Raw genomic sequence first — 17,962 nt, 5'->3', positions numbered from 1 at the left:
TTACTTATAGTTTATACTTATTGGGGTTTTTTTTTTATTTAATGTGTAAATTATATTTCAATTAATGTATTAATTTAGTATACTTTATGTATTTGTTACATATTATACTTAGTATAAATATCTAATTATTATTAAACTTTAGAGTGAAATTATAAATTTATATAAATATATTATTTTATTGGAAATGTATGAGGGGGTCTGTACCAAATGTACCTTTAAAGTTATAAAATAACATATCTTGAATATAGTATTTCAAACTATTAATCAATATTATATATTAACTTACCGGGAATAGTTTTTAGAAATATATTACTGAAGTGTTTCAAAAAAACCATGCAGGTAACATAATGCTGAATACAGTTACATAATGTTCTATACAATGTTACACACAACTTGGCATAAGGCGTTTCTGGGATGTATTTGGAACTCGTATAGAAGTTCCTTAATAACAATTCATAATTCCTTGGAAATTGTGTTTTAACTTAAATGTAACAGTTTTTTGCACAATAGATACAATATGGTTTTTTTTTGCTACGTCCTAATGGAATTTAAGTGGGTAATGTGCGCGATTTATATTATTGTGATGAAAATGGTACTATTATTACTTTAAATGTTTTTACATAATATATAAAATATATATTTATTATTTTTTATATTTATTTATTATATTAAACTTAATGCATATTTTCGCATACCTATTTAGTATGATAAAATTTTTCTTGTATTTAAGTCGATAATAATTAAATTGATCAAAGTACACATATAACTTGGTTTTTTAGTCAAACATAAATTTTATTTTTATAAATACAATATTACAATCCTATTGTCCAATATAGGTACTATGTACGTTTGCCGATCATTTATATTTGAAAATTGAAAAATATATCTGTAATCATGGTGTAAAAAACTCATAATATTTCTACTACTGATTGAGAGTTATAAATTGTATTACTAACATAATAATTAATGCACTCGAAAAACAAATAAATAATTTTCAATTTTTAATCTCAATTATACGTAGGTAGATATTATATTACGACAATCAGCTAATCGCTGATGTATTTCTCGAAATAAATATATTTTTTTGTAACTTTATTTTTGTGTTCATCTTTTAAAAATTAAAATGCAAATTTTTGCATATTTCGGTAAATAAAATGCATATTTTACAATTTTATATTGATTTATTGCATACAAATCTTATAGCTTTTGTAATATAATATTATGCAAAACAAATTGTTATCAGCGACGAGTCTCTCCGTGATTATCTCTCTGTGTTATCTGTGCATGCGTGAGTTACTCGTCGCATATTTATTTTATAAATAAAAACGCGGGATTCTAATATTCAAATGTAACATTTCCAGGGAGAATGCAGTCACGCGCATGCGCAGATAACACTTCGTTCAACCCTCCATTGCGCGCCAATAGGCTGTCGGAGGCTGTCTTCGGAGGACACTTGCCATTCCTTGACCGGTGCGTTTGGTCTCATTGCAGTTTGACCAAAGTAAAAATCGGTGTTTGGAGGTAACAAACAAAGTTAGCGTCGTTTTTACAATGTCTGTGGTGGCGTCGGACGAACATGACGATTTCATCATTTTTCGTGTACACGACAATCGGCATTCAACACGTCATTTCGACGCTGCGTCTTTTTTGAGCTGAGTCTAAAGTGTAAGTATTAAAACATTGTCATTTGATTTTTGGTTGATCACTGTCGATAATCGTTCATCATTTGCACGGCGACTAGGACGGTCAGTGAACGCGGAACGACAGGACCACAGCATCACGCCGAAGCCATTATTCACCTGTTCACCTGCAGTTGCGATTGTGTGAAATAACGCGTACACATGGTAATCGGCTCGTCATAATAGGATAAGTAAGATTCAAAGACAATCGCTACCGTCGTGCAGATCTTTCCAATCAATTTTGACGTACAACCCGATTTAAAGGAAAAAATATACCGATTCAGGTAGTTATTTAGCATTTTCTAAATATTTTAATGTACGACTTTTTGGAGTCATGGCAGTAAGGCATAAATTATATTCTGTGGCCAATGCTCATTTTTATAGTTATCATTTTTTTTCGCATATTTTACTATGATGTTTATATTCATTGTAATCATATTTTTATTCATTAAAATAATCGTATTTACATCTGTACAAATAGCTACTGTTGATCGTAAAAAATACATCATAATGTACACCAGTGAGCTATTGATGGATGACAAAAAAATAAAAAAAATAGTAAAAATAAGTTTAAAGAAAAAGAGTCAGGGATAGATTTTGCTAGATCTAAACTTACAATTAATGTTTTATTAAAAAAATAATATTCAATACTATTATTGAGCAAGGTAAAAAAATGTGACGAAAACATGAACTGTTAGTCGAAGATTTATCTAGTTTTAAATATGTACCAATTGAATCATATTGTGACATTAAAAGAAGATTTCCAAGTAAAAAAGTGTATTTTGAGATAATTGTATAAGTTTTCAATTCGTTAACTTGAAATCGAATTTTATTACCTCGTGCTAGGTAGTACCCAGGGACGTAGCCAGGGGGGGGGGTGCATGGGGTCCGGACCCCCCCCCCTCCCCGAAATGTCACCGACGAAATTTTTTTTAGAATCTGAGTTTTACAATGATGTTTTTTTTGTACTCGTAAACCTAACTTTTTTTTTTGACTTGACTTGACCGCCCCCGCCCCCCCCCCCCCCCCGAAATAAAATCCTGGCTACGTCCCTGGTAGTACCTACTCGTTACATAATAATAATAATCTAATATAAATAGTACACCAAATACTTTTAAACCCAATTTCTCAAAAATAATATTATTTTGAATTTTTTTTAATAAACATTTTGGATAATATAATATATTCTTAGATTGTGTAAATTTTTACTCGGAATCGTTAATTTTTAGTTTTTAATTTATAAAAAACAAAATTATTTTGCACGTTTATGATATAAATGCATGCATAAATTTAGACCCAATTATAATAGTTTAATAATAATAAATATATTTCTTAGATTTTCTCTAGCAAACTATGCATAATATATAATATTGTCACCATAACAATTTTATTGAAACATTTTTTATTTTTATTTAACTATGGTTTTACTTATTCGAGTACTGTTTGACCAATAATAGTTAAAACTCAACTTTTAATCAATTGTTTGTAATTTGTAATCTTGACATTGAATTCTAAATTCCAAAAAGCTATTGGTGATCGTTAATGCACCATTATCGAAAAATCGAGAATTTAAGCAATCTTTAATTGGTATATGCCATTCAGTTTGTCAAAATAATCGTCGCATGAAGAATAAACAAAATACCTAAACTTAAACGTGAAAAACAAAGAACTTATCATCCAAATGCCCCCTAAACAATTTGTGTCCAAACTTAATATATGTAATAGAGACAAGGACCTGTATAAGCCTATTAGTAATATAATTATTGTATCCTAGTAAACTAGTAAACTTGAAGAAAAGAGTAACTCATTAACTAACACTTAACTTTGTTTTTTTTTTACCTATCTAATCTAAAAAAGCTACAGATATTACAACCCATATTATATATTATATTTTAAAGATGATGTATTTATTCTTATTATGTGTTCATTACCTACTCGTACAACTATAAATTTAAAATTTTTTTTTTTTTTAGTGACCATGAATAACACGAATATTCAACTTGAAGATTATATAGAAATGCTATGTAGTTTCAGATATTTTGATCTGAAATTTCTTTTGAGTACGTTTGATCAAAATAAAGTTGGCCGAAAATCTGTATTATTAGATCGAGCAATTGGATTGTTGAGGACTAAACCAGCTAATATTGACTACGAATCATTTACTGCAAATATACATGATATATATCATATCTTATTACAGGATCAACCACAAAGAATGGATGGACCAATACCTCAAGTAAATGATTTTAATAATTTTGTCGATCTGTTCATTAGTGACGACGAAGAAGCACCAACAAACAAAAAATAAACAGGAAAATGAAGCTCCAAGTACAGCTGCAACGAGCTGTTATTGAAATAGACATTCCATCCATTCCTTCAAGTCCTACCCCTTTAACTGAAGCCTTCTAATTTTTTTTTTAATAATATAAGTAATTTTGATAGTATAAGCTTTTAAAATTATGTAGTTCAATCCATGTATTAACAATATATTTTTTAGAATGGCATTCAATAAACATTAAAATATTTATATATTAATTATCTTTTCTTTATATTATAGTATTTAATAATATATTTTATAGTTTATTAAATTGAAAATCGTGACATCACTTTCTTTTACATTCGTCAGATTAATGCAAGAGGCAAATTATAATTTTATTATGTTAACAATGGAATTTGGTTACTATAGCTAGTATTTTAAATAATAAAATCTATATTTTTTCTATCACTTAAAAACAGCCTATGAATATCTGATAAAATAACCATAGATCTACATATTTTATACTATCACAGAATAAATACTCTGGTATTAATATGTTTAATTATTATACTATAGGAGTGATAATGAATTCAAAATTATTTTATTTAGTATTTTGTTAACCAATAATTACAACCTGAAAGTAAGAACATTTTAAAATAACACTTAACATAATTATCATAAAAAAAAATTTGTAAATATAATCCATATATCATATATATTATTATAAAGCTGATGAGTTTGTTTGTTTGAACGCAATAATCTCAGGAACTACTGGTTCGAATTGAAAAATTCTTTTAGAGTTGGATAGTCCATTTGTCGAGGAAGGCTTTAGGGATTAGGCTATGTATAACATTTCGCTGCGGCCAGTCGCAGGATCGGTCGGGAAAATGTGCAAAGGTGACCAATAGAAATCGCAATACATCTTGCGCCACCACGCCATCTCCTATATATCCTCTCTCCTGAGTTTCGTGTCGTTCTGCCCGAAGTTTTTGTTTTTTTTTTTCATAAATCATTATTCTAAAAGCCACTTTGGCGAGGTTTTCTTACACGAATTAAATATTGTTTTTTTTTCTTCCAAATATTGTGCCATATAATGCCATCCATGTTTTTGTCATTAAAAAATAAAATATAAAAATATTATATAAACATTTTAATAAAATAAAATACTTTGATAAAAAAAAAAAAAACTTTACTATAAATTTAAAAAGTTTAATTTTCACGTAGGTACATTCTTTATCACTAATTAGTTATTACTGATGTTAATAAACAATATAATATGTTAATATTTTTCTTTACCGATTTTTTTTTTCTAAAATTAATTTAATAAGTACCTATTGAATTATTTTAATAGTAAAAATTATTATTTTGTTGTATTAAATATTAATTTAAGCTAACTTTAATTATGATTGTGATCATTTTTTTTAATTATTGCAATATATTTAAATTGAAAGTACTAAAAATATTAAAAAATTTATTAGAAAATAATGCGATTTGAAAAATTTTAATGGAGGTTGCAATTAGTTGATTTTATTTTAGCTCATATAAATAAGTACCTAGTTAGATTTTAAATGAAATACTATTATTGAAAATGTTATAGAAACAATAATATTATCGAATTTTTACAGTTAGTATTTACTTATAGAACTCATGTAAGCTAATGGTTATTCAAATTATATGATAATTTATAATAGGAATTATACATTTATACATATCATTAAAATTAAAGTTATTATACATTTATTTACAAGTCTTTTAAGTAGCATATACTTTGGTAATACATTCAGACTAATTTAAAGTCATTTTATTGATAATTTTATGGTTTTTTAGAAAAAATAATTATTTAATTTAGTTTCAAAAAAATATGTTTAATATGTATGATTTACTATTGTTATTTATAAACAGATAATTGTAAAACTTTGAGATTTGTATTGATGGATCTTTAATTCTGTATGCTAGTTATCTTAGCAAATTATAGTTATAAGTAATTAATAAACATAACTATCTTAAAAAACTATAAAATCAAAGACAAGGCAAAAGCTCGGTAAATATTGGCTATTTGTGAAAATTCTTCTGAGGAACCGATTCATTGACAATTTTAGGTGATACTTGATACTTAGTATGATTTTATACAATCACTGAATCTGGATGAGTGATGAGTGATGACTAAATAAATACAATTTGTTCTAATTATATTTCTAACCAATCATGAATCGATAATTCTTAGCAAAACTAAATAATAAAAATAATATTGCATATTAATTAATAATAAGTAATAACTAGTACATTATTAATAATCGAATATGCGTAACAATTGTGTAACTATGTCAAACAACTATAAATATAAATATATATTAACTATAAATAGGTAGTTAAATTTATATGACTGGTTACGGATCTTTCAAATATGCATGGCATTGCATCGCATAATAGCAAACTCATTTACACTTCATAGAAATCATATAAATCATAACTCACATTATAATAAATTAATTTTCATAAGAAATTATAATATATTATTATTAATAAATAATAAGTAATATTTTAATAGTATTATCATTAATTCAACATCGTGTATGTTATTATGTTTCATAAATAGAATCACTTATCACGCGATAAAATAATATTAGACAAAATTATTATAATGTATGGGTGACTAAAATATAATATAAACAAATAACAATATGAACAGTAATATTATCAATTATCAATGCGGCATGCGCTTTATGTTGAAATAATGTTAATAAGTTTTTAAATGATTAAAGTATTCGTTTTTCTTTCCATCACGATTATCAGAATTTATTCAAAATTTTGTACCCCCTCTTTACTATTGCTCCTCAAAACTATAGCCCCCCCTAAAAATTTGCCGCCCGGTACAATTGTACCCGTTGTACTCCCCTAAATACGGCCCTGGGCCGCCCGCCGGTGCAGTTTCTGAAGGATTTGACGATTCGTCGCTTTTTAAAATAACGTTGCGAATCCTCCGAATGCACCCTTGTACTACATGCCAGTGACATGATGTCACGGGAGTTTTTTTTAGCAAACATCACATCACCTTATTGACATCGAACAATAATATATTATTGTGCACGGGACGTCGACGTGAGGTGAAAACAAAACGAAAACACACGACTATTAATTATTATGTATTATTATGATGATATGTGCGTACTGCGTAAACACTATACACCCGTGTTCGAGGTGACTACATTCGTCGATCTGTACTGACCATTGTCTGTACTGATAATAAAAACAATGTGTAGGTACATTGTAGCGAACCCGGGGACGGATTTACACCTTTACTCCAGCCTTGTGGTGATTTCTTTCTTTTTTTTTTTGCTTTTCACAAGTAACTTTTTTACGACGTTATTTTTTTTTTTTTTTTTAGAGGACGTCGTACCCGCATGTGTTGTCTCCGTCTTACACACGTATGAGCGTATGACGTAGCAAGTTTTCGTTCACCAGATTCAAAAGTATGCTGTTAGTTTTGATATTAGAGTGAATTGATCTATTATATAATTTAAAGGTAAGATTATTATCTTGGGCCCTACGTAGCCTTTTATTGCTATTGTTATTTTTAAGTAAGTTATGATCATTTTAAAATATAGAGTTTCAAAAACATCATAACTTACTTAAAAATAATAGCATCAATAAAAGGCTACGTAGGGCCCTATAGATAATAATCTTTCCTTTAAATTATATAATAAGTCAATTCACTCTAATATCAAAACTAACAGCATACTTTTGAATCTTGGGAACGAAAATTTGCTATGCCATACGTGTGTAAGACGGAGACAACACATGCGGGTACGACGTCCTCTTAAGAACGGTATACTCTTATTAAAATGTATTTGTAGGTTTATATTATACTATACTTCATAATTCATAAATCGATCTCTGTAAGATCACGACAAAATCAGATAATCATTAATCAGGTATCATAATGTCTATACTCTATAGTATATTATAGTATAATTCAAAACAATAGTGATAAATGATGATTTGTATAATTTTGTCAACGATCGTCGACGACGACGGTGTAAACAAAAAACCATTTCAATACGTAGCCGGTGTACACGCTTATTTAAAGTAATTAAAAATAAAATTATTTTTTAATACAACTAAATAGTCGCTCCCAAAAAATGTAATGATCCAGAAAGCTACTTATATTAATACCGCTCCCGCCAAATAAAAACTAAAAGCTTTACCGAGCGTGCGCATGCGTATATAATTAGTATTTTTTATATGTAGTTTAGGTATATACGAAAAATAACAAATGTGTATTTCGTTGAGAAAAAAAATAAAAATATACTAACCGTAGCCTAACCTACGATACAAGATAAGTTAGCAAGTTAGCCGATGTTAAAAAAAAAAACTAATACAGTATAGTTATGTAGTCGCTGCAGGGTGTGCCTCGGGACTGGTTGTAATATATTATAGTGCTTAATTTGAAAACAATATATAATATAATATATTATTATGTTGATTATGATAAAAAACAATTCCACGCCGTGACCGGATGACCATTATAATATCATACAATTTGTTCATTAAGTATACATAGATAGTAATAGTAGCTCATTACTTTTTCCGTTTTCTCATTTAACTAACATAACACTGCGAAAACGGAAAATCGTGGTAAACCACTCTGTATAGAGACCGTTTAAAATTAATGAGCATACCCAACTACTTTTATGTTCAGTTACGAATATTATACGATGCCGTATATTCGGGTATATTCCGGTTACGTGGTAGGTATATGCAAACCATCAAAATAAAAAATTCTGATACATTATACTGTCGTGGAATTAAAGCAATGCAATGTGTTTATTATAGGTACCTATTTAATAATTATTATAACATTTTAATTGTAGGTTAAATATATTGTTTATCATAATATTAAAAATTTTGAAATATTTAGACTTAATAGAATCCAATAGAATTAATACCATTCATTATAATTTCGAACATAACTATATGCATGAAGTTTTGATATTGCATTTGATAATAATCTCCAATCAATAGTGTATCATCATTTAAATAATATAATACAATTTAATTAAACGTATTTAAACATTTAATATATTAATACAATTATTATAAATCGATAAAGTTCGTACCATCATAATAGTTATAATATGTATTATATTACCAATGAACTTAATCTCAAATTCTCAACTGATTATTCAATATAAAATAATATAACTTTTTTCGTTATTCATAGTAAGTACCTACTCTATTAGGATTGGACATCAGTCATTTATAAGGAGTTACGATAGGCAATTTTAAAGCAATTTGTATTCTTTATAGTTCGTGTATGTTTCATTGTATAACTCTTAGAAATTATGTATAGAAAATTATTATTTAAGATAAGACTGTTAGTGAATTATGGAATAAAGTACACTTGAAAACGTGGTAACGAGTCAATAATGCACAATCTAGCGCTAAATAGATATTGTTTTTTTCTCCCCAAAAGTATCAATTTGCAAATTGTTTCTATTTACTCATCTAAAATATTCAATACAATTTCAGAAAAAACATTTAAATTTGTCATAAACTTAACTGATAAATGTTTATTTTATTTTTTGAGTTTAACATAATACAAATTTTAAAATCAGAGTTGAAGAGGTCAAATTCCAAAAATAGAAAAGTAAACTTAATGACGAAATCAAATATTTTTCAAAAATTGTATGATTAATAAAATAATATTCAGTATACACTACATTTCGTAAAAGAAATAGATATATGTATAATGGGAGAAAACACATGCTTGGTACGAATTAAAATTTTTGGAGTCATTGCTTTTAAGTTAACAAAAAGCCTCACAGAAATACTCCTACACACATCGTAAAATAGTCGAATTTTGATAAATTTTTCATTTTAAATATAACAAATTTATATTAGTCACAATTTTACTTTAAAAACTATATTTTTAATAGTTATTTAAAAGTATAAGTATAAGTTATTTAAAAGTAATTTATGAGCAGAGTTCAATGCAATCTGATAAAAAATTTCTTCTTTCAAAAAAATAAAATAATAAATAATAATCAATTTTAATATAACAATTCTATGAGATTATGAGATGTAATCGTAATTCATAATAATTTCTATAAAATAATTTTTGATCGTTGAAATTGTTTGATTTAGTTTTTCCTTTCAACTTACAGCTGTATGGTCGCAGTGCCTCATCTTTAGAAATTAACTACACTTATACCCCTTAATAAATAATAAAATAGTTTTAATAAACCAACCTAAAATATTCTACTCGATAACCTAAATATAGGTTATAAAATAAAACAAAATAACTTACTTGTCTGGGATATAGAATATTTAAAAATAGTATCATGTTTCACAAAATGTTCTATTTTTTTCATTCCCACTTAAAATTACATGACAATTTATCGCGTATGTTGTAGCCAATACCTACTTATACTAAGCACATAATATAGCAGAATACAAAAATCAACCTATAATATTAATACTACAGAGTACAGAGTGATTCACTAATAATATTATGCTAATCCTCATTTTTTCTTGTGCATTTATTTGAATTCTGATTTTTAAAACTTTTAAGTATATTTATAAGAACAATATTTTTGATTATTTAAATTTCATACCAAAAATTTTTTATTAATGTCACACAACACTTGATTTATATTAAGATCTAAACATTTGAAAATAATAACATGATCCTTCAGTATTTAAGAAAATTTCATAAATTAAAGTTTGAATATTATCCTAATAACTCATTAGGTATTATAGAAAAAATAAGTATGAGCATACTTGATGATTCACTCTGTATGAACGCATAATAATATTAATAATTTATAACGTATGATATACGTATATACGATCCAAAATATAGCTTATAATCACAGACTATAAATAGTGTGTGTTATAATTCATATTAATTGTACCTAATCAATGATCATAGACTAATAAAGTTATTATAATTTACAATTATTATATCTGTAGAATTAAACTAATAACTATATAACTGAAGCCCTAAATTAATTTTTCATCGAACCATATATCATATCGCACATTTGCATCGACTAATAATTTATTATCTAAAAATATAATATATTCCTAATAGGAATTATTTAATAAATCATTGCTTTTATCGCAACTATTTTAACTCAATCATAACCTATTTACTTATTTTCTTAATATGTTAGGATTCTGATGGATATTACATCGCGTTAATTAGATAAGTGTATAGAAAGTACCCAACTACATAAACAGTTTATTTTAGTTTTCATTAATTAATTAAAAACAAGGTTTTGGGTTTTTAAACGTGGTGAATTTTAATACAAGATTAATTTAATCGTAATTTATAATATACCTATACATATATTTTATGTATACCTATTTCGTAATTTCGATAATATCGACCTATTAAATAATAGTTAATGGGTCCGCTATGATATCGACAATTTTTATTATGGATCTACACCTGTTGGCCGATTCCTACAGTAACGCGCTAATGCTGTTTATACAGTACAGTTAGTACTACTATAAGGTTCTTAGTATGGGTATCAACATTTTTTAGGTTAGAAACTTTTGTTTGTGTACACGGTATACCTATATCACGTGCGTGTAATATGATGTCTGTGACTGTGTACATTCAAGGTGGATATATAATATATCCACCTTGTGTACATCTTTCATCTGTTTCGTGATAGCACTACAGCAGTGTTAAGAGTGTTGAACAGGGTGATTTACCAGACATGCTCATTCGTTTTTTCTCCAATCTAGATTCTAGATATTCCAAAATCCAAATCTAATTTTTGGAATTTTTAAATATACTTAACGATGATATTTTCAAATTCTTAAAATATATTTATAGTACTACTTTAACATTTTTTGTGGACTTACAAATTTCTGTCTAATATTTTAAGTATATATTGGAAATTTGAAATTTCTAAGTTCATGATAAAGAGCTTACTGAGCATACGTTTACAATTATTACAGTAATCGTACGTTTGATACATTATTATAGCACAGATAAGTATAATATATTATAAGTATTAGAGTCACCACTGTATTGAACTATACTATTGAAACTGTACTAAAAGTAGGTAGGTACGGAAAATCCAAAATGATATAATCTAAACAATTGTTATAAGATTATATTTCTATATTTTGTTATCGAATAATTGATAATTTGTACAAAAGTAGTGTAATTTGTGACGATACATAATATTATGTGTCGTGCGCAAACGAATTACAGCGACATAAAGTTTATTTTGTTTTTGTGTTCAATATTGTCAAATATAACTCATTTTATATAAAATTATATTTTGATTGTTTTTTACCTAAACACAAAATACAAAATATTCTTTAATTGCTCAACCATTTAATAATTTTGTAATTTTTTATTTTTTACTTCGCTGCTTTGTATAAATAAAGCTATATAGTATGATGCTACTATAGAACTAATAATTACTTGAACAAAAATATATTTATATAGGTAGTAGGTACTATATAGTACTGTAGTAGGTACCTATTAATATTGCGATCAACAATACTGCAGGAAAGTTTTAAGTCTTTTTAAAACTAAATGTCTATATATAATATGTCTAAATATCTAATGGGAACTATTATTTATGACTATTATTATCAGACGAGACAGTGATGAGTGGAGAAGATGGGACGACGTATAAAATGTGTTATATCTCTACGTGTACATAATTTATCAATCGGTAATAATATATATTATTATGTTCAATGTTGTAACAACTTGTATAAGCACTGTGATAATACCATAATAATATTATTATGATGGGTATATGTGTTATATAATATATACCTAGACAGATTAAGGAGGTAATAAAATCCATTCGACACGATCGAGGCCGCGGCGTATCGTCAATACCTATCGTATGGGATACATATACTATACCTATTACCTATATTATGCTATTATATTGACGGAACAACGCGATTTTAAGTATAAAAAAAAAGATATATGTTTGTATGCTATTATAGTACCAGTGTATTTCATGTGCCGCAATAATAAATTATATTGTACCTACTTGCTTTTATTTTATTTTATTTATAACCAAGTATTTTAATATTATATTATAATTATTTTAAAAATGTAAGCGAGCAAGCGCAACCCATCCTTAAATCCGTCTCATCGGAATTTCGGAAGTTTTCACGGTGGTCAACTCGTAAGCAACAAGTGACTTATTTTTTCTTAACTAACGTTAAATTTGTTGAACTACCTATTATTAAACAGTTGAAAAAAAATACTATCTTGAACGCGCATCTATTAGGTACCTATACTTTTTATTTTACAGTCAGTATACACAGTAATATAACAAGTAAATAAGTTAACAATTTATACAAGACTTAGGGGTGAGTTCATCGATACTATTTTCAGTTTATGAATTCGAGAGTAGTAAGTCGTCATAGATTATTTAATACGTCGCGGCATCACATGACCATTTACGTTTGAGACGACAAAGGGTTATTGTTACTTGTTAAGTAATATGCGATAGGAGAGTTTGAATATGAGGGGGTTTGTGTGGTTAGGTTATTTATGAAATTTATTATAGTTATAGGAAGCAATAAGTATGGATATTGTTGATAATATATTAATATGTTGAAGTCATATACGATGTAAAGTAGAATTGCTGACGTACCATTGAAAATTAGAGAGAACACGAAGATTTGTTGTTTGAAACGTTTAAAATGTAATTAAGTTTGAATTTGTTGAAGTCCCATACAGTTGGTTGCCAACTGCCAACCATGGTAATTATTTGGTTATTTATAGATGACAGAAGGAATTTTTTTAGGGCTGCAAAGTAACCTACACGTGTAATTATTATTTCAGATATAGTAGGATAATATATCGTAAACTTGTATAATATTATTAATAAGCTATTGTAAATTTTTATATAGTAAAATATATATATTTTAGATTCTGAACGGAGTGATGAATGTATTGATTTTACAATGATGTATGTTTTTTTTTTTGTGTGTCTGTGTACAGCATAACTAGTCGAAATAATGCTTCAATTTCAAACTTCGGGGGTGGTTTCCGATGGAAAAGTGAATATCCTTGGTGCATTATACAGGTAAAAAGTAAACATTTTCCAACAGTTTTCAAAAAAATCGAGAAAAACAAAAAAAAAAAATGACGGAAAAACGTGAATTTTTACGCAAAACCAGTTTTTTTTATATGGTTGTAATTCAAAAACTAATCACTGTAAATACTTGAAATTTTCACCAAATGTTTATGTTAGTGTTATCTATATACAGTTAATTTTCAAAAAATTTTGACCTTTTTTTGAGTTATTTATAGACCAGGCACTGAAATTTTTGATTTTTATACTCATTTTTTTTTGAAGTGTCGGTAAAAAAATTTTGGATGACCAAAAAAACTTGAAAATTTAATACAAGGTTCCTTATGAGTTGTTCTTATTGTAGCTAAAAAAAATTAAAAATCGTTAGTCACAATTTTTTTTTATAAGCGTTTATAGTTCAAATTTTTACTAAATCTGTCGAAAACGCGAAAATTTGCAAGTAATTTTGAAGTTGAAAAATCATAAAATTTTTTGTGTTAATAACTAAGAATTTAAAATACAACACTAAGTTTTCCATAAGTTTTCCTTCAAGTATCTATAGAGAAAACTCGAAGCATCATTATAAGAAAAATTTTAAGTGCGTTTGAATTTTAAATTTTTACGATATCGCGTAACGATAACGATTTATCCTCAAACGATTTTAAAATTTAAATATTTGTTATTATTCAAAAAGTATAAGTCGTAGATACTTGAAAATTTTTACCAGTTATTTAGATTGGCACTTTCATAAAAATTTCACCAATAATAGTATATAATATGGTATAAGCAGGCTTATACCATAATATAATATAACTTAACTCTTACCAAATTTTTTCGAATACCTTCTTTTTAAATTTCTTGACCAAAATTGTAATAAACATTTTATATTATTATTATATAAGTAGACATAACAAAAACATACAAATTTATAATTATGTCTTGTCACGACGTATCAAGGCTGCCGCGGACCGAGTATCGCTGACCCCGTACATGAGTATCGCGGATCTCCAGTGGGCCGCGGACGATAGGTTAAGAACCGCTGATGTACATGATATTATTATTATTATTAACATTATTGTTTCATTTTGCCTATCTCTACATTATTTGACATTATTGCAGTAATAAATTAATTAGTTGACCGTTGGTGTAGTAACAAAATATAATATTGTCGTCAAGGGAGCTGTTTTGTTTGTTATAATTATTACAAGTGTATTTTTACAACATTATTTATTACGATTAATGTACCAGAGTTCATTTCATTTATAATCGATTGTAATATTGTTTCGTTCGAGTTTAAATGATGTTTTTATTGAAAATCTACAAATGGATTGTGAAATCCATAAGATCTATTAGAAGTAAGTGATGGTTTTGATAAAATATTATTGTTAATTACATTATTGTTTGTTCCCACCAATATTTATAATCTATAATAATTTTAAGAAGTTGTTAATTGAGAATTGTTTTTGAGTTCGAGTACTACAAACATGCATAAATGTACAGTGTCCATTTGCTAATTTCTGTCTAATAGAACATTATGTTTATTCCGAAAAATAAATTATTCTTAAAATCAATCAATTTCTTAAAAAAATATTGAACTCAATTAATTGTTTAATGGCATTGTTCTTAAATTCCAAATTGTTATTGGTTGTTACTTGTTAAAAGTATAGAAATTAGAAACAAATCTACCAACAGCGGGAACTCAATTTATTTTCATATAGGAACTAAATACCTTTATTTCTATTTAAAAAGTTTTTGAAAATATTGTTGGTAAAATATATAAATTTTATGTAATAATCACTTGTTTTAACAATTAGATAAAATAAAAAAGCACAACAGTTGGTAGTGCCAATCATAGTGTAAAATCATCATTCATCAAATTGTTTTAATTTATGTAGTATTTAAGAAAAATAATCCTTAAAAAATAGAAATAGTTCAGGTATTTAATGTAATTTAACTTAGTATAAATTATATTAATATGTTTGATGGTAGTGAATAGTGCAAAATAACGCACAATAATATAGTAAGTACTATTCAACAGCGCCTATCATTTTTGTACAAATTATAGATTTTAGAATATTAAATTGGTGCATATTTTTATGGTAGAACTTTAAGAACATGTATAGGAATTTCTCAATATTCCTATATTATACATATATATTCCATTATTATACATATAATATCTTATATTATTATCTATATTTCTCAAAACCAAAAACATTCTCATTCTTAAAAAATAAAAGCAAGTAAGGTAAAGTTCAAATTCATTTAAAAATTCCAATCAATCGTATGATGTTCCTCACAAAATAACTTCATCTAATTCTATTTTTGTCTATCACCGACAACATTAGATTTATAAATTGTAGGTAGTGAAAGTTCTCCCCCCAACGGGACTTACTTTGCCGTGGTGGGGGATTCACAGGCCATTAACTTGGTCAGTGCTAAGCGGATCCCAAACGTTAACTAGCCCTCACCTTAAGTGGTTGGGGTTAGAAAGGCCTTGTCCACCTGCTACCACAAGCCAACAGACTCTGAAGGTAACAGTAAATCCCCTGGCAGTAGGTAAAATTCAAGTGAAGGAAATCACAATATGAACGTTATTAACTGTGATATTGTTACCGCATTAGGGGATTCGGACCCCCAGATGCCGGCAGTCAAGAGTGAGCAAGCGGGCTCCCAGCAGTCGTCATTCTCCGAATGGCAGAAGAATGAGCCTGATGATTGGCAGAGAGGTATCGTAATGAAAGCTGAGTTGCAGGCTGTCCAATCTGCAATCAAGATGCTGGAATTGCAGCTGGTTGCGCAAGATGGAGGGCTCGAATTGTTATTCCAACGGGTTGAACATTTTGAACTGGCGGCCAAGGAAATGCACAGCCCAACCGTTAGCACTGCCACCTCTGAGCTACTGGAAGTCGTAGGAGCACTGAGAGATAGTCGGGTGTGCGTAAATAAGGCGTTTAATGAACTAACGGAGTTAACCAAGGACTTGGCAACCATGGCCACATCAGACCAGACAGCGAGTGAAAGTTTGCAAACGCCAGCAACGCGCACTTCCGCCGTAGATTCATGTACCAACACCCCCTGCTGGTGGGAGGAGCCAGCTAACCAACAAATTGCGGACATAGTCCCAGGAGCTAGCAGCGAACAGGGAACCAGCAAGGAAAATCAGCAAGAGAACAGAGGTAACCGAGGGCAGCAACAGGTAGCGTCGAACTCGAAATCGGCCGAAAAATCTGTACCGGAACTTGATTTGGGGAACCAAGAGTCGTGGTACACTTTAGTCCAGAATGAGGAAGAGAAAAATTCCGGGAAAGCAGTCGCGGAAATTGCAAATCTGGAACGCCACGGAGACACTCACAACAGCAATCGCGGGTGTCTGCCAAAGACACAGACAGTGTTCCCTGACAATCTGTCGTGTATGTCTACATACACAGACATGGTCGAAGATATAAAACAACTTATACGCGACGAAGAATTGGACTTCGACATTACCGCCGAGTGGTCAAAATCGGGTGACCATCTTGTACTTACGACGTCGGAGAAAGACAATGCGGTCAAACTTTCAAACGCCCTGAGGAAGAAATACGGGGAATCTTAAATCAGGGTTCTTATACTTTTTCGTCGTGGTTCAGAGGGAAGTAAGCATTATTTTAAGTATAGCATATCCCTCGATTACTATTAAAATTTTACTCATTTTAGTGAGACTAAGTCCCTAGACGTCTTTCTCCAATGACAACTACTTATATACACTTATAGATCTATACATTTATAATAATTGAGTTAGGTATCTTAACGAACTCATCAAGATAAATTTTCAATGACCGATGATAATTAAATATTATTTTATTGTTAAATTGAAGTAAGATATACGAATATACGATAATATTAAAATTAAAATTTCCAATTATTCGGAAACTCAATTTTTTAATAAATTTATGTTTAAGCATAATATAATATTA

The 17,962-nt window shown here is 28.2% G+C and overlaps 1 protein-coding gene and 1 long non-coding RNA gene across 2 annotated transcripts; both read left to right on the top strand.

Annotated features, from left to right (window-relative positions):
* The first annotated feature begins 1,403 nt into the window (after positions 1-1,403).
* LOC126550651 (uncharacterized) lies at positions 1,404-4,210 on the top strand. The gene is made up of 3 exons (XR_007604730.1): positions 1,404-1,665; positions 1,742-1,963; positions 3,653-4,210. It is a non-coding gene; the product is annotated as an uncharacterized LOC126550651 (long non-coding RNA).
* An 11,013-nt stretch (positions 4,211-15,223) lies between these two features.
* On the top strand, positions 15,224-17,748 carry LOC126550649 (uncharacterized). The gene is made up of 2 exons (XM_050202580.1): positions 15,224-15,361; positions 16,631-17,748. Exons 1-2 carry the CDS (start codon positions 15,304-15,306, stop codon positions 17,599-17,601), a joined length of 1,029 nt encoding a protein of 342 aa, XP_050058537.1. The 5' UTR covers positions 15,224-15,303; the 3' UTR covers positions 17,602-17,748.
* Positions 17,749-17,962: the final 214 nt, after the last annotated feature.

This window comes from Aphis gossypii, chromosome 3 (genome assembly GCF_020184175.1).
Source record: "Aphis gossypii isolate Hap1 chromosome 3, ASM2018417v2, whole genome shotgun sequence".
Taxonomy (NCBI): domain Eukaryota; kingdom Metazoa; phylum Arthropoda; class Insecta; order Hemiptera; family Aphididae; genus Aphis; species Aphis gossypii.
This window is presented reverse-complemented; position numbering and strand designations above follow the sequence as displayed.